This window comes from Crocuta crocuta, unplaced genomic scaffold, assembly GCF_008692635.1.
Source record: "Crocuta crocuta isolate KB4526 unplaced genomic scaffold, BGI_CrCroc_1.0 scaffold70, whole genome shotgun sequence".
NCBI classification, from domain to species: Eukaryota; Metazoa; Chordata; class Mammalia; order Carnivora; family Hyaenidae; genus Crocuta; species Crocuta crocuta.
In genome coordinates, this window is record NW_027528417.1 from 1,900,290 (window position 1) to 1,919,363 (window position 19,074).

Below are 19,074 nucleotides of genomic sequence, written 5' to 3' on the forward strand. Positions count from 1 at the left end.
GCCGGGGGAGGGAGGAGGGAACCACAGAAGGACAAGAACATAAGTCAGCCCACCTTCAAAAACAACAACGTCAGCCACTCTCAAACTTGAGAACCAACCTGATTGTCTTCTTTATCAATACTAGAGTTATCTCGCTTCAAGATAAACCGCTTCTGGGATTCTTCACCTTTTTCATCTTTTAAATGTTCACAAAACCTTTGCTCTGGTCTGCCAGCAAAGTAAAACATATCAATAAAAAAGTTCTGCCCCACCCCCGTTTCAAGTCATCTTCTTAAGTGTTGCTTTTTCCCCCACAGTGGCATTCAACGTCAAAACGAAGTTACATGTGCTTTTGAGACCAGAATAGCTGGCGTTACACAGGTGGGTAAATACGGGTCACCTCACAGGTCTCGTCAGGATACCGTTTGTTGCTTCGAATTCGAAGTCTTGTTTGCTGCATGCTTCTCACCACGGCTGAAGTTAAGAAAACATTTTTAAGACCTGAACATATAGAGCGTATAGATGTGTTCTTTCATTATTTTGACCTCCGCCATTCCTGAATGCAGTCAAGTTCCCAGCCATGTTGTGGAGCAAATACATACGTTGAGAACTTGGGGCTTGGGCAGACCACATTAGTTCACCAATGTCCCCAGACAGGAGGGGAGTCCTGTCATACTGTCCCTTCCAAGAGTCATCAGAAGCTATAGTGAGAGCCGATCACCTATAAATTATTTCCATCTTTGCCAATGACAAATGCTCTGGAATCTGGCTCCAGTAGACTCTGACATATCCTTGACCATGACTTGTAAATCAGTTCAGTAATTGGGGACACTGGACATATTTAGTTTAAACAGCTTAATGGCTGATTAGCATGGGGAAAATGCTCCAAGCAGTTACACGCTATTGATTAGTCAATTGATTTTTTTTTAGGTCCTCTTAATCATTTTGTATTATTACTGGAAAGGGCTCCACTGTTCCTGTTAACTGCCCACACTCGTCACTGCATGCCCCAGAACTCAGTGAATGGCTTGGGCATGGGCTCGTCCCCAGAGGAGGTGCTAAAATGTTTGTCCCGGGTTTAGAAGAAGTTGTAATTGATGACTCTCATTAAAGTATCTCTGTCATGTCTGATGTATTCCTTCTGAAGCCCAGTGGGTCTTCAATCCCTACTGGATTCATTATGCATTGGGTTATTGGAAAGCCACTTCACATACGGCTGACCAGTAATTAAGGGAATCTCGTAGTTTCCCTTCTAGCTCTAAAATAAGCAAATGGCACCTTGAAAACAAAGGGGTCTTTTCAGTGTATAGTTCAAATCTCAATGGGATGCATCCTTTTCTTAAATACATGCACATAAATCACACTGGTATTGGTGAGGAGACTCTATCAGAAAATCGGAATAATACCAGTCACTGCTTCCAGAACTGTGTGTAATTTTTGCAAAATGTTAGCATTGTCTTTTTCAATCCTTACGGTACAACTCTGAGAAAGAGCAAATATTTTATGCTTCTTTCATAGATAAAGAAACCATCCCTCAGTGATCCTTTTGACTCCAGGTTTATAGATTTTCCCAGCAAGCCCCAGGCATCAAACAGCCTATTCACATCTTTGCAGAGATGTGATATGATTTGGTCTCTCTTCTTAGACAGCACACCCTAGACCCTCAAACCTCACGACAGAGAACAAAAACCTTGCATCGCATCATCCAAAAGATCAATGTAAATGTTTTCCACCAAAATTAAAATGTAAAATATAATATAACAAGCAATCTGGAAGTGCAAATATGACATTTTAAAACCGGAACACGAAGGGAACAAAGTAAACTTGCACTTTACAGTAAAAAGGCCATTTGCAGTGGAGAAATTAAACATGGCTTGGGGTAGCACATTCAAAGCACACTTCTTATTCTGCTGGAAAGTCTTACAATGTTAGCGTGAGTACTGGCAAGCCGCTGTAAACAGTTACCGTTCGCCAGGAATTTTTTAAAGCACCCTAAAATTGCCAGCCTACCCTTAGATGTTACATTGGTTTTTTTCCTCTAGCAAGTGAAATGGGGTCAACTTAAATACAAACACTGACTGTATCAATGCTGAGAAAGTCTCTCCTAACATTCCTAAACTCTGTTTCTTGGTGAATTCCACTAGATAAAATGTGTCGCTTGCTAAGTTTACAGACCCATTTCTTGTATTTGATGCTAAGAATCTGTAACTGTTCATTTAGATAGGAGATGGTCTGGGAAGGTGAACTTTTGGAGTCACAAGCAGCAGGTGAATTTGCTTTAGATGAAGTTCTTCTTTAAGAAGAAAATCATTTTGAGACTTCGACATACTAACCAGGGTGATAATGGGAGTTTGTGTTGGTAGAGGCTGTGTTTTTTTTTTTTTACTACGTAATTCTTAGTGTCTAGAATGGTGCCTGGATTCTAGGAAGCATTTGGTTGGATGAATAAACTAATCAGTGTGTGAATGAATGAAAATGTAATAGTGCGATATATGAATCACTGTATTTCAGGGACAGATCAAAGAGTTACTAAATAAGATGTGTGGTCATAAATTTTTAAATTATAAAACAGAACAAGAGAGAGTTTGGTTAGCAGGCACATACATTCAAATTTAGATCCCGAAGAAGATCTTTAAAAATCAAACTTATGCTTTTTGGTTCAAGTTGACAAAAAAGAATCATGTTACTTAAAAAAAGGTTTTAAATGTTGCGGTTATTTTGGGAAGAGAGGTGGAAATGAAAATCTTAGCTTTTCCAGCTTTGAAACTTCTCATTTAAAGTGTTATCGTTATAAGAGTTGTTCAAGCATTATTCCTGAGATTTCATTTGCATTCCTTTTATGGTGTTGGTCAATTTGTTTTTCATAGCAGCACGTGTTTACAAAAGATACATCCATCCCATAAGAAAGGAATAGTCAGAGGACCTCACTTTAATCAATAATGCAAATGTGATTTAGAGCAAGAATATTTCTCATTCTAATATATATTATGCAAAGTGTAGTCTCCATAATAGCTTTTCAAAAAATATCTTGTTTATTTTCTTCAATCTTGAGAACCTATGAGTCCCAATTATCTGTCCCTTTGAGATTTTCTAAAAATATATTGAGTGGTTATACAGTCACCATTTGAAGTTTGTGCAAAACGAAAAACACCCAAACCTAGTAAGACTGGCCCAGGTTGATTTTATCGAGAATTATCTATTACTCTAGAGCTAAAGGGCAATTTGCAGTTTAAACTCAGGCAGACTAAAGCATACATCTAAAGTACTGCATGTGATTAAACTACAAATTACCGGTAATGCACCATTATATTAGAGCTTTTAAAAATCCTTTTTACCACTAATTTAACATCATAGCAATGTTATTTCTTAGCCATAAAATGAATGGAACTGAAGTAAGACACGATGGCTCTTTGTGGAAAGTGGGAACGGATCACTTTTAGTGTATCAATACGAAGACGCAACTCTAAGACTCCTCAAAGCTGCAAAATGTCATGGTATTGATCAAATTCATGATACCTACAGTCTGCTGTATATCTCACAGTCATGCATAACACATACCTAATTGTTCTTCCCTACTTCCCTTCCCCACTATTCTAGTGTCCTCTATATCATCACCAAAAAGCAAAGAAAAGGAATTTAATGTTTCTTCTTGGTGAAAGATAGTTTCTTCTTAAGGTACTGTGTGTAGTAGATATCAACCACGAATCTCATTGCTCAGGAGTGGTGAACAGGACTGGCATTTCTAGTCAGTGTCCTGGTATCCCCAGTGGAAACTTTGGAAACTTAGAATTAAGTCCTTATTGTTTCTTATTAGACACAGCTCCTCACTGGAGAGGCAGTGTGGCTGAGTGAAACACCAAGTAAGACATTCAAACACTGTCTTCTCGTCCATCTATTATAATTTTAGGCTTCCCCCACCCTGAAACGTAAAATAGGTGAGCACTCATGATTATTTTAAGAAATCTTTCTGATCTAGAAATATTTCACCGCCTGGTTCTTGAGATGAAATTTATTATATTTCTTGCAAATAGTTAAGCTTAATCCCTCCCCTGCTCTATACACATATAGATGAGGAATTCAATTCTACCAAACATGGACAGACTCAGACAGAAGCCTTTGAACTTCATATCGAATAACTGAAAGACAGTCATCAACATGAATAAGTATCTTAACAAAGAAAGGTTTCTGTGCACAACAGGATAAAATATTTTGATGGTATATGATACCTATAAAAATAGTTTAAGAGTCGAACATATTAGAGGAGTGTAAGAAGGAGCACTTTTCTTCAATACTTTTAAGTCTTCATTTAAAACATTTATGGCTGATGTCTTTTATTTAAAAAATAAAGGGCTACCTCCTTCTTCAACTATTTCACAATTTCCATTGCCATTCAGTCATTGTATACCATTCTACTCTTTCTTAAATGAGAGCACACCTTGCAAACCCCATATATGCAGTGCTAAGCATGCAGCTTCAAACATCTTGCAAGCGTCTTTCAAACTCATGTTCTCAGTTTTCTATACATTGGACAAATTCATTTTATTCTTCTCTGTCTCGGCTGTACTGTATACATAAACAGGGACATGGAAGCCAACATGGGAAACACCTTGACTCTCCTTTAACATAAGGCCATTCATGAGCAACAATGAAATTGAGCAGAAGACTCAACGTCAACAAAGGTCTCTGAGGCATCTACTCTCATTGGTGCCAACACCCTGGGAAACAGGCTATGTGCATTCAGAGCCTTGAGAGTGTCAATCCACCTTGACAAAGTGATTCCATTTCTAAGAATGAATCCAAAGAAAACAGTAACAAACGAATACACAATTTCATTGTTCAAGACAGCAAAACAGTGGAAATCCATGGTGGCCTGATTAAGTAGCTTAACATATATAACGTACAGCTTTATAAGATGATATCCAAGTCTGCTGACTAACATAGAAAAGTGATGCATAGAAGGATACACTCCATTCACATTGATGTTGAAACTGTAATATTTAATAAGAGTAAGGATAGCAGTAGTTTTCTCTGGATGGTGGGGTAATGGGCAACTTGCTGCTAATCTTTTATATATTTGTGATTATTAAAATAAATAGCATTTGATAACAACAAAATAATAAAAGCTATTGGTTGAGAAAGATAGGAACCAAATCAACAACCTACAAGTGCTTTGTATATAATCACTGGATTGTGGACAATTAAAATATTCTTATCTTTTGAATGTTTTTTTCATGCCCTGTATCATTTGATAATCTAAAATCGATATATAGTTGTTTCATTTTGTCAACAATCACCCTTTTTTAATGCTATGTCCTTATTGATCTCTATGCATAGAGACTTGCATTTACTAATCATACTCTAACAGTAACAACTGTGTGGTCGTGTTCAATCTGAGGACCTTTTCTTCCCCTCTCTAAATAGAGAATCCAAATAATAATGATAGAGAAAAAAAGATAAGAGGGATGAGTAAAAAAGGAGAAATTATGAAATTGGGAGAAGAGAAAGCACTCATATGCATTGAGACCTAGAATGCTGTCTTCTCTGTTTGTGAATTCGGCTACTTCTGAACAGTACTGTCCATGGTATTCACAACAGTACCAAAGAGACATATACATCAACCGGATATACTCAGCTTTACAAAACAAGCATATTTCTGCAAGTTTACCTATAAACTGAGGATTTCCACAAATGAAAAAATTTTTAAAAAGGGCTAGATTATCAGTGAACCTTTCTTCCTTGAAGTTCTCCATCTTTCCATTTCAATATGACATGAACATTAAAAGGAAGTAGCATTAATATACCCAATGACCAAAGCTCCACTCCCTCCAAAACAAAGTTATTAGATTATTCACACAGTAAAACCTTGGTTTGTGAGCATACTCTGTTCCAGAAACATGCTCGTAATCCAAAGCACTCATACATCAAAGTGAATTTCAAGAACCTTTGGCTCAGTTGTGATCATGTGACATTCAGCATCACGTACTACTCATATTGCAAAACACCTTTCATTTATCAGATTAAATTTATTAGAAATGTTTGCTCGTCTTGGGGAATACTCGCAGAACAAGTTACTCACAATCCAAGGTTTTACTGTACTTAACATCCCTAAGACAGAAGTGTGGTTTGTTTCCTTGTAAGAATGGAAGGTAATTAAAGTGTTTGGGAGGGTCAGACCCAATGCCAGTCACCAGTAAATCACTCAATAGATGTTATAAGCTATTATTATCATTGTTCATATCTTTCTGGTAGTCCAAATCTAAAGGCACACCAATGAATATTGAGCCAACATTTACGTTAGTGTTCATTTTAATGAGGGTAAATCCAATTGGCACTATAATATTCAAATAATGGTTTGATTCATGAGTTCCAAATGAAGCGGTAACAATTGTCTGAATGTTTTCTTTGCAAACTGCTGAATGTGATTATTGTTTCTTGGCATGAAAGGCTTTTTGCTTACAATGCTGTGTACAAAAACATTCCATTTAAGCTTATATGCAAATATAGTATTTTCCTTGCTGAGAAGGTCCAGAGTGATCAGTGTGCTTTAACTGATACAGAATGCCTAAATATCCTTTGCACGTGTAAAGCAATGCTGTTTGTTTCTTTTTCATTTTCCTGGTTTAAAGGGCAGGAGGGTAGGAAGTGAGTGCTGTGCTCCCCTGGACATGCTGTGGGATCTAGAAAGGCTGGGAGGTTGAAAGGAGTCTAGCGGTGGGGTAAAATGTATTAGGTGTGCATTCACTTCTCCGGGTATATTCCAATTAATCACTTGAAGACTGGTACCAATAATGAGAATCTAGCATTGAAGTGTGAGGTTCAACGGAAACCAAACTCCTTGGACCAGTAAACTACAACTTCTCTTTCTACCATATGGCCAATTCTAACTTCCCTAAAGCCATGATAATATGCTAATGACCTCTCCACTATCAGAAATGTTGAGATCCACAAGTCACAAGAGCCACACCAAGAAGACTAGCTCTTCATTATACATCTCACCCTCAGGGAGGACCCCAAACTTTCAGCAAGGCACCGGTGCTGAAGTACTGCCAACCCTAACGATGGATCTAGATGCAAGAATGGGAGAGAGCTCTAGAACCAGGTCTAATTCTGCAGCCTCCAGCAAAGCTGTAGGTGGAAGCAATCAGGTCCCAGTAAGACTGCTTCCTCCAAATCTATCACACAGTTGAGATAACACTGTACGTACTACGTATGTGTATGGGGAACTGTTCTCCAACCACCCGAGTCTGTATGACACAGATTTTACACACACACACACACACACGAGTCCTGATCACAATTATCTCATATCCTCAAATAAACAATAAACAGAAGATGGGCATCCTCTACAGCCTATACTTGTTTTGTTCAAAGCAGACCCTGACCACCTGAGAACTACTTTTTGCCTGGCCACGTCTAAGAACCTGGAGCTGGGAGCTGGGTTTTGTCTTACTTCTGCGTATGTGGGGACAAGTTTTAATCCAGGGTGTTCCATGGCTCTAGGGTTTGGTTGGCATCACGTTTTTAACATCCACCTTAGCGTTACCATGGTTGCACTGAATTCTCTGCTCAACTTTAAATATAATTAAATGCAAATCAGGACTCTAAGGAAATCAAGGGGTAGGGTTTAGTTTTCTTCTTGCTCTTCATCATTTCAGGGTATTGGATCTGTTCATGTTAGTTTTTGATTCCCTGACGTTAGGAGGGGTCATGGCTGAGAGGCAAGTGTAGTCGATTTCAGTCTTGGGTCTTTGTCTTGACTAAGTATGATCAAGACACAAATCTCAGTTTTTGCTCCTGTAAAATGGTCTAGCTTTTTCTACCTTGAATGTTGTAAGCTAAATAACCAAGCACTGATTTATCTAAAAAATCAAATCACTCCACGGAAAAGCTCTTTACAAAAAAGTTACATTAAAGATTCTAATATTAAAGAAAGAGCACGCATGTTTCATTTCTAAAATTAAGTGGCAAATTATCCATGCAGCACTCAAAGGGTCATACGTCATTTCTGGTGGGGAAAACAACAATAAACTTCTTTTCTCTCCTCCAGATATATCTCTGAGACTTACCCATCTCATCTACAGGCTACGGCCTCTGAGGTATTTGAGAATAATAACATGAGAAAACACAAATATTTGAGAGCAATGATAGGGAGTTTGACCAATGTTAACAAATAAGTCTTACTTTGAGCCTGAGTATTGATGAAAGGACTAGGCTGTCTGTTCAGTAAATAAAGCATCATGGCTTCCCTAAGAGCAATGCAATCTGAGTTGGGTTTCTCGTCTTTGGCATTTAGTCAGATGATTTCTAGTCCTATATAAAGTGCAGAGTAAATTTACCATGTTTGGAAGGAACAGGAGACCAATCAACCACTCACAGATTTTCAAGAGGCACTTAAATAAATTGATGCCTGATCTTCAGAGGACTAGCAGTCTCAGGATGTGGCTCAGTTCACTGATGGTGGCATTCACATGCCCAACCAAAGGGAAAGAAATAGAACACATGTGGGAGGGGAAGCTTGGGGTTTTAGGGAGTCTGTCTGTGTTGGTATAAATGCCCTGCATCACCTGTAGGGAGCAGAATGCTCAAGGGCCAGAAATCGATGATCCCCACCTTAAACCAGAGCCTCTTCAGAAAACCGAGCATAACAGGTGTCCGTTGCTGCTCTGGCACTCCCTTCCCGTGTCTGCCACTGGGGGGCAGGGGGAAGGTCCCAAGTCTTGCCTCTCAAGGCAGGACGTAGCTTCCACTTCGGGGATTCTTAACAAAGTCAACTGGGCTCAACCGTTTCACCGAAGGGAAGCTTTAATTACACGTAGGACAAGTTTATGGTTCTTGCGATTTATCAAATAGCTAATCCACGTCATTAAGGTTCCTGGAAGAAACAAACAGGCAAACTATGGTCATCCCTACCCAGGTCCGCACTTCTCAGGAATCCAGGCTTTGTATTATCTTAAGCTGTCACCCCAAACCTCTGCTTTTGGGTCACTATTCTTGATTCATGATTTCCGGGGCTGAGAACCACTCTCTTCCAACAGAGGTGCCATGTCTGTCTTTGATCTGCACTCTGGAAGTAGGGGATTTCAGGCAATGACAGTGGGTGGGTGCCCAAGTCAAAAGAGAAAGAAAAATATTCAAGAGATGACAACCGTTTAACATAACAATGATCTGGGACTAGTTAAATAGCTATTCTGACATACACAAAGACATTCAGATACACTTGAGGCTCTCTTTGCCTATGACGGATCTTGGCCCTTTGGAAAATGCTCATGCAAAGAGATGGTTCCAAGCCTCCAAATGATACAACCTGAGCACATATCCTTTCTCTAAGATGGGAGTAAGACAGGTGGAGGTGAAAAAAAAATCATCTAATAAAAGGACAATGGGATGCTTTGGGCTAACCCCCTAGAAAAGTGAGCAAAAGACAAAGTGGAGATAAGGAAGGCAGAAACAGAGAAGGGCAGAGCTCCTCGTACAAAAACAGACTCAAATATGTGTAGCCTTTAAATCGTTTTTACAAAATCATTGTTCATATTTTTAGCCTCCATCCCAAATCTATTTTTTAAAAAGCAGCACTATAGAGAGTGAATATGCTTTGTAAATATCACTTGTCACACCAGAATAACAGACCCTACCCGGATCCCCAAGGGGCTCATTCAGTGCCACCATCTAATCTGATGGGTCACCAAGAATCCCAACGGAAGAAAATATGAAAGTACGAGAGACTGAAATGTATTTCAGGCAACCTACGGGGAAAAGGAGGAATAAAGTAAAGGTGGTAGAACATAACAGGGTGAGTCTCGGCTCAAAAACGTCATTGTTATTTCAACAAAAAGGCAGTCATTCTAAGGAGACCCAATTTGTGGACCGGCAGGTTCCAGGTTACATATACATACCTGCTCTTACCCTGGCTAACTCAGAAAACCAACAAGGTTGCGGTGCTGTGAGAGGCGAGTGACTTCCCTTTGTTAATGCTCTAAAGCACCCGAGTTTGCTCAGAGGAAGCCATCATCCTGGAACGTCTCCCACATGAGCATGGCTGTCATTTCCTACTCTCTCTGGACTACTCGAATTTTCACTCCTACCTCAAGCTCTTGTGGCCGTAGCGTGAAACCATGGATTTGAACAACTGGGTTGCTTTTAGCAGTAATTTTGTAATAATGCAATTGATAGCTTTATCTCTGACATTATTGATAAACGTAGCTCTTTGCATTCTTAGGGGGGAAATAACCAGATGGAAATGGAATAAAGCAAGGTTGAAATTGAATCGGTATCACCCCCTACCAAATATCACATCTTGGTCATAGTGATAAACACAGAAAATGTAGCAAGAAGTATCAAAAGGTGGGAAATGTGCTTTATTTGCTGATACCACTGAGTTCATTTTCAAAAATATCTCCCCTTCCCCCCACCCCCAGGGGCTCATTGCTTGTTTCTTATCAGTCAACAAAGGACTTAAAGACATGGAACTCCCAACCAATCTAAGGAATCTTCTTGAGGGTTTTGCACAAGATGTTCTGGGTGTTTTCGCTCAAAGAGGGGTAGGTTATTTAAGAACACTGTTCTTGGCATTTAACAAACTGACCTGGATCTTAGCCATGCTAATCATTGCTTCTCTGTTAGTCCAACATTGCACCTGAGTTTGTGCCTCATTTTCTGCTTCTGTGAAATAAGACTCTAATTACCTTAGGGTGTAAATATGTTTTCAAGATTAAATGAAATAATATACATGAAATAAGAGGCAAAGTCTTGCAAGCAATGAATAATAAGTAGGTAATACTAGTCTATCACTTAAGTAACTGAAAAGTTAATCCTCAGAGAAATGTTTTCCATCATGAAAGATGGGTATATTTTCTCTCAGGATATTAGAGAAAATACTAGAGGCAAGGAAGTACTTACACACAGGTACGTATAATCCTCACAGTGTATTATCAAGACTTAAATGTTTTGAACCTCACGTGAAGCTATCCTCTCTCCATGCAAAACTTAATATTCTTACATCACACTGCAGATTTACTCGAACTGCTTATAAGCTATAAAAGCAAGGATTCTGGGAAATGAGTCCCAGCTATGGTGTAGCTGACAGGCATCCACATCAGAAGATCGGTGTCAGTGAAATAGGAACATTAAAAATTACATTAAAACGTGCTTTCTCCCTGTCAGCCCTTTAGTTCATTTCTGTGTCCTCCACCCACAAGTCTCTGCATTTCTCCCAAGCTACGATGCCATTTAAAACATGCACCTTCATGTGTTTGCATGGCAGTAGCACAGAACTGGTACTCTGAAAAGGTATCTCTAAAACACAAAACCCGTGAGGGGCCATCTGAGGAATTTCTGCCTCAGTCTCCCTCCCTTGCGTAAATGGAAACATCTCCATCCAAGAATATATCTATTAAAATCTATTACTGTGGTCCTCGGGACCATCGCATGCCAATTGCCTGGATGGCACAACTCTTGAAATCGTCAGAGAACCAACGAAAACCAAGACACCTACGACTTAAAGAGAAAGTTCTGAATAGACTGTTCCATTTTGGACATCAACTCCAAGAGAACGTGGGAACAAACTTTTCAAAGCAAACATACAACTCTCTATAGAGCAGCATTTCTCCTTTGTTAAATCTGCCAACAGTACTTTGTGTCCTGAGGATGTGACTTGTTGCTGTCAGGAAAACAGACTTGTTCTGAAAACACTTGTCCTGAAAGTGCCCACATGTATCCCTGGACAAGAGCCACTCAAAGAGAGGACGGTCAGAAAGGTGGCTGGACTAGAAGAGTATGACTTGACTGAACATGGGTAAGCCCAACTCTTCCTAAAGTGCCTTAAAAGTCCATGACCCACAGTCATTTGTCTTTTTGCTTAGGCATTGCGTGGCTCACAGACAGGGGCTAGTGGGTGTGCGTAAGAATAGGCATGAAGAAAAGATGGAGCTGGTTCAAGCATTCCATTGTAGCAATCACACTTGAAGCATTCTCTTTTTGCTCTTCCTGAAGGCATAAACATGTGGGGTCTATTTAAAATTGTCCAGTTTTGAAAGCACACACACATACACACGCACGCACACACACACACACACACACACCAGTGTTCTCCTGGAAGTGAATTAGTCTAATAGCATGATAATATGATACTTATTGGCCAAAACAGAAGTTTTAAGGGACAAATGATATATTCTAGTGGTATTTGGAAACTTGCAAGAATCCCAAGGAGGCAGACAGGAGCTGTCCAATGGACCTTCCCAAAGTAATGGAAATATTCTATATAGGTTGTGTCTCATATGCACACTTGAAATGTGGCTAGCCTGACTGAGGACCTGAATTTTGAAATGAAATTAATTCATTTCAACCAAACCGTGAATAGCTATATGTCGCTCATGGCCCGTAAATAGCTATATGTCGCTCGTGGCTCCCATATTAGACATATAGCAAGTTTAGACCATCACTCAGTGTTTACCAAGAGTCTTTACATAGTGCTGATGGTCTCAAAAACCACTCTACCCAAAAACAGGTATCAAACGTGTGCTAATATTCATGACCATGTGATTACAAAATNAATATAGCAAGTTTAGACCATCACTCAGTGTTTATTTACCAAGAGTCTTTACATAGTGCTGATGGTCTCAAAAACCACTCTACCCAAAAACAGGTATCAAACGTGTGCTAATATTCATGACCATGTGATTACAAAATCAATGTGAATTATAAATAAATCCACTATCTCTACTGGTTGAACCTGTATCAAACAGTATACTTAGTGATCTATGTCTGCTACGGTCTACGGAGAGAGAGAGGAGGGATAAAAAATGAAAACCGTCCACTGCTCACCTATTTCACAATCAGCTGAACTTACGGTATGTGAAAGTCATAAGGAAAACCAGAATGGAGAATGGAAAGCAACAACGACAGCAATGAGGAATTCCTGTGGGGAGCGGGCACATGATGAATGAAAGTGCAGTGACCTTCCATTCCTATGACAGTTGAAAATCAGAGGTGCATGTGCCAGCAATCAGATAAAGGCAAAAGCTGATAAATTTTAAAATGTATTTTGCCAGCACAGAACACAACCACAGAACCCAATCATTCCGAAGCTTCGAGGGCCCTTAAACATCATCCACTTCAAACTCTCCCACAGATAAATAAGTAATCGGAAGCTCAGAGAGGAGAAGCGCTCTGTGTCCCCAAGATAATAGTCTGGGTCCATCCCAGATCTCTCAGTCTGGGTTTTCTCTGCTGTGGCCCTTCCCTCTCGTTCTGCTGAACGCAGACTGAGCCTCAAGTAGAGAAAGAGCCTCATCTCCAGCCCTACTTGCTCAGCCTCTGGAGAGCAGAAAATAGAGTGTTTGAAACACGCTGCTCTGCTCAACACAAAAGCTCCCTCCACCAACACAGCACTCCTAAAACCCATGCCATTTACACAATTTACCAAGCACACCGTAAAGCAATAAATGATGATACCCAAATGTTTTCAGAGACTGATTCGCGTAGGGACAGTTTTTCAGTTTAACACACATTTGCTATGAAAGGGGCTGATGCTGTGCTCAACACATGCATCACTTTAAGACAGCCAGGTCCACATTTCCAAAGCAAATGACTATGCATCCTGCGCTTTGGGTGACTCCATAGTACCATGAAAAGATATGGAGTTAGAAGCAAACAATCATTTTCAGGAGCAAAAACAAAGAAACAACTTCCTTTTAGATCTAGAGCTGAGCTAGATTATGTAGCTCAAAATTATCCTTCTTCAGGAGATGGCAGGTTTTAACTGATTTGTTTCAAGTCATGCAGCTGGTAAGTAAAAGCATGGAGTCTCAGGGACAGTATTTCTGTCTCGGGATTCCGAGCTTTCTGTGGCTCTAAAAACTCATGCAAGACAGATGTCTACAAACCAGAAAAAGAAAGAAAACAACAATTATCCTGTATATGTCACTGTTTTAAAATATTATTTTTCATTTGAGTTCTATGTTGACGTAAAACGTTCCATGCTCTTTTAATGTAATCACATGTAGTGTGTTTTTAAATTTTTTTTTATTTGAGAGAAAGAGGCTGAGGGAGGAGCAGAGAGCGAGGGAGAGAGAGCATCTCAAGCAGGCTCCGGGCTATCAACGCAGAAGCTGACTCAGGACTCGATCTCACGCTTTGTGAGATCATAACCTGAGCCGAAATCGAAGAGTCAGATGCTTAACTGACTGAGCCACCTACGCACCCCCTCATGTGGAGCATGGACAGAAGAAAGAAAACTATGTTTCAGGAGCTATATAAAAGTTCTGGGAATAAATCCATTTTATTGTCCAAATTTTATAAACTTTCTTGGTGCTCAAGTAATCTTCTACAGATAAATGCCACACGCAAGAGATAAATGACACTGCACGTTTTTAAATGTCACGTACTTTGAATTGTGTAACATGCTCCTAGAAATGAATCTGCAAGAGAAAAAGAAAAGGCTAAATAAATACAGTGATGGGCTTACATTCTTGTGTTGCCGGTCTTGTTGATGATAACGGATTTCCCGCTTTGATCCACATTATGACCCAACCCGAAGTAAGCTGCCACCCGATGGGCAAGCATCCTCTGATAGGAGGACATCTGAGGGAACTTTTTATAATGATGGCTGGAAAGGAATACAGGACACGGCAGGGTCAGCGTTTCCGGTCTGTAGCACATTTTCAAGGTACACATAAAAAACTAGTCCTTCCCCATCCAAACCACTAAGCTTATTTCATCTTTGGCACTACCTCACAGCCTCGTTTTCGGACAATTTCCACGTATGTATCGACTGAGCTACCATGAGTGTCTTTGTTTCACAGTTGCCCATTTCTCTCGGCAAAGGGAACCTAATGTCTGTTGGACAGTATTCTATTTTAGTCTGTGATACCTTATCGGCAGAGCCAGGCACAGGACAAATGATGTGACATAATATGTGACAGCAGATGCCTATCTCGAGATGTGTCATTACACGGTTTGCACGGAAAGCAGGACAATTATGAAGAGGCATCACTGACTGCAGCCAGCTGGAGCCCATTAAAAAACTATAATAAAAATGGAAAAGGTTGCCTCTTGTCACAGCTACTCTATGCTAATCAGCGGCCCCCTCTTTATAGCCATTTTGTCAGGAACTTAACAAGCAGGAACACACATGGTCCAAGCAACAAGCCCCATCAATATATAGCTTCTAATCCTTATAGCGTCTCCATCTACCAAATCGGCAAACATATTAAATCATGTTTTATCTATCCCCAAATCCTCCCAGAATGAGTCGTTAAACGCAAACACCAAGCTAAGGCCCAGTCATATAAATTAATCAGCATTGCAATAGAACATACTTGTTGTCACCAATGAAATCAATAATTTCCTGCTCCATTTTCAAGAGTATCATCCTGTCCCTGCAAAATAAATGTCGACATGAAAAGGGTGGACAGACTTGCCATTCTCAAAAGACCAAAAGAGTCCATTTGCAAGCGTAACGGAGACTGTTTAAAGGTATGTGACTCCAAATCTTTAATTCTTCTCTGGAATGTACTGTCCACATCCATAGGGTTTCATACCACTGGAGAGGCTTTCTCATCTTATTTGTTAAGTATTTTGTACCATTGAAACTTCTGTAGTTTTAAGGTTACTGAAGACATTACATGTCTTCATGTGTGGGTAGTAAGCCCATAATCATATTAAATACACTGTATATTTTAAATTAGCAGGAAACTGGACCAAAGCAAAGCCCAAGTAAATAGTTCTATAACTGCAGTAGAACATAGTTTGGCTTATTTGACATTGACTCTCATTTTCTGTCTTTTGCCCCTTCATCGGTATCTCTTTGTGCCAGGAAAGCAGAACTCGTAAACTAGAAGGTATTCATTGTAGAACTACCCACGACTCAAGAGTATCTATAAACAGTAAACATGCAAACTGTCAGCAGAAAAGAGAAAATATAAAAGACTGTTTAAGCCTTTAGAAAAGGTGCCTGCATTTTTCAACTCTGTAAAGTGACTGGACTGATGACATCACAACATTCCACTCGACTCTTCTAAAAATAAGAGGCGTGTTTAATAATTTACCTGGAATTATTCTTTAATGTGTTAATCAGAAACTCATGTAAGTCTATGCCAGTCGAATCCGTGTATTCTTGGCTGCAATCTGCAACAAACAGTAGGACAGAGTTGTCAGGAAGGCTGAGGGGAAATGGGGGGTAAAAAAGCTTTACCTCTTGCGTGGGTACAGTTTTAGGTGAAACTATTGGCGTGAACGGTACACGTTTCAAAACTAGCAAACTGGTAACACCAGAATGAAAATCAGATTTGAGATAGAGGAACCCAGTAGACCCTGACTACAGAAAGATCCAGCCACCACAGGAGGGGATGTGGGCACAGTCAGGGAGGAGGTGGGTGGGGTGAAATGTCACATGTTCATTCCGTGTGGCAAATCGGCAAGGCCACTCCATGAGACAGATACTACCAGCCCACAGGGAGCGCTCAGAAGTTTGGGATTCCAGGAAATCCCTTTTCTCTTAAAACAGAGAAGGCAAAAAAACCCAATGTCTTGTGACAAGACTGTCTAAATATCAATCAGCACAAAATACAGGAGGACCCTAAATATTTCCAAGTCTTTCAAACCTTCTGATGCTGGCTAATGCTTAATTTCTACAGCCACTTGAGGAACCCGTACCTCGTTACTCTTGGTGCACTTTGGGTTTTAGATATTCAGTAACAGAATAACAGACATTCGTTGTAAGCAGATACCTGGTCACACAGCATAAAGAAGTAGTCACCATTCCTCAGCTGATCAGATGCCCTATTCTTTCTCAGTTATTAAAAAAAAAAACAAAAAAAAAAACACACACCAAAAACTCTACTGCAAAGCTATTTACTCATATGGTATTCTTCATTTCAATGTAATTCCATTTTAATTTCTGCTTCCTTTTTTTGTTTCAGTTTTGTGCAATTGCATGCACGGCAACAATTAGAAAAGCTTGGAATGTGGGTTTGGGGACTTAGAAGGTACAGCTTTGTTTATTCTTGGAAAAACTTTATTGACGTAGAAGTGTGGATTTTTTAGGTGAGACATGACGTGGCAGTATATGGGTTTCCGGAGACCAAATCCATTTGTGCCGGATACGACGTCAATCACGTATGCCACTGACACTGATGTATACATCTGTGCTTTGGGGACACTATCACTTATTGGCTGTGAATTGCTAATCCACTATCTGTCTTTTAAGATCAACAGGGAAGTTAAGATCTAAAACTAGGTATTATTGCTGTTCATCGCCCCATCGCCCCAACGTAACTGCACGAATCAACCTGAATTAAGAGCAGATTTATACTCAGTCCTGTGTACAAACTTACCACTGAAACTAGAAGACCCAAATGAAAATCCAAAGAAATAAACGAGCCTAAAAATGACCCTTCTGGGTACACAGATAATGACACCATGAACAGAAATAAAATAGAGTTCACATCTTTTACACACACACACACACGTACACATATAAAAATATAAGCAGAGTTTGGTGGCCGGTAAATGTGTGTGTAAAGCTAGGATATGCCCTGTGACTCGTGATCTGTTCAAATTCAGTAGGTTAAGGAAACATGTTCACATTCACCTTTTGATAACATTCTGATCTTGGGTTTTTCAGAGGTTTTATCTTTGTTTTTATCCTTTTCTTTTTCTCTTTCTGAGTCATCTTTCCTAGATTTATCATCCTCTTGCAGGCTGGGAAAACTGGAAAGCTGTAAATGAATTGATTCCTGTTGAGGAAAAAATATAATAATTTAGGGCCAGATTTAAGAATCTCTGTCTGGTTTCCATTTTGCAAAGAGGTTATTAAATACAGGAAAAGGAAAGCCAGGAGCAGATTTTTTTTTATTAAATGGTAAAAAATTAAACCTGTCAGAAAAATAATTGCCCTTTAAGGTGAATTAAACTTCAGAAGTCAATGGGAGGTCATGAGAAACATCTAGTACTAGAACTTGGCCTCATGAATAGTCACATTAAGCAAGTCACTTTCCCCTAGATCATACCTCTTATTTTCCCTACAGATTTATTTTTAAACACTTAGGAACCATTTCCTTATCAGTAAGCTTGCGTCACAGCCCCTGCCATGTCTGTATTTAAAAAAAAAAAAAAAAAAAAAAAGCCTTCTGAGTTCTTTTCTAGAATTCCTTATAAGGAGAAATCTGCACAAACAGAGACAGACAGATATTACAAATCATAATTACAGATAAAACAGACATAAAGGCCTTAATAGCCGATTTACACTGAAAAGTCTTAGAACCACGAATCAATGATATCTACTACTAGGAAAAACCAAGCTATCAAAATGCAGGAATCCTGGCCACGGACTCTTATACACTACGCACAAACTCCGTTAATAAGTCATCATAGCATATGGCTACAAAAAGCATTGCCTTTTAGAAAAGGTAGAAGGTCCAGCTATACTTTCCATCAATTACACATAAATATTCGGTATTTTAATTTTCATCTCAGTCAGTCCTTTCTAAAATGTAAAATTTCCTTGAGCTGATGCTTTGGTACAGAATTGACTGTATCCAGTATTGGACCGGGGTCCGCTTTCCTATTTATTTATTTTGTGCTGGAAACAGATCATTTTGTCTTAGCTCACACAGCAGCTATTTGGTTGATAGTCTGTTCACCGTTTTGAAGAAGCATGAGCCAACTGATATCACTTAGTTTCATGACAAACCCTAGCTATTAAAACTATGACAAATTAACTCCCATTAAGCCCACTGTTGCTTATGTAAGAGATCATTTGATGGGAAAGTTGTTTTTCTACTGGAGGTTCAAATTCATGATGTTAAAAAAAATATCCCCAATGACTAATAGTGTTTCTCACTAAAAACTAAACTAATGCTCCTGCACACGTGACCTTACCGACGCCTGTACATCCTCAAAGTATGGCCGACCTGGGATTCTGAGGTCCTTGGTAAACCTGGCTAAGCTAACAAGCATAAAGCAAGCTTGTTTTTTTAGGAGGGGCTACCTTGTGAACTCCTGGCTGGGATAAAAAGACACCGTGGTTGGAAAGACATAGGATAGGATGAAATAAAACACGTTCTCATGATAAACATCTATCTTAGCTCAATTTCCTGA

At 39.5% G+C, this 19,074-nt stretch overlaps 1 protein-coding gene across 16 annotated transcripts in view; it reads right to left on the reverse strand.

Moving 5' to 3' along the window:
- The window catches only part of ARPP21 (cAMP regulated phosphoprotein 21), a 154,669-nt gene that overhangs the window by 86,067 nt on the left and 49,528 nt on the right, over positions 1–19,074 (reverse strand). For all 16 annotated transcript variants that reach the window (XM_077754260.1, XM_077754264.1, XM_077754276.1 and 13 more), the window contains 5 exons: positions 17,567–17,711; positions 16,023–16,101; positions 15,294–15,353; positions 14,441–14,581; positions 99–207 (listed from right to left, as the gene is read on the reverse strand). In XM_077754260.1, the coding sequence (XP_077610386.1) occupies positions 99–207; positions 14,441–14,581; positions 15,294–15,353; positions 16,023–16,101; positions 17,567–17,711 (534 nt within the window). The remainder of the gene's footprint in view (positions 1–98; positions 208–14,440; positions 14,582–15,293; positions 15,354–16,022; positions 16,102–17,566; positions 17,712–19,074) is intronic.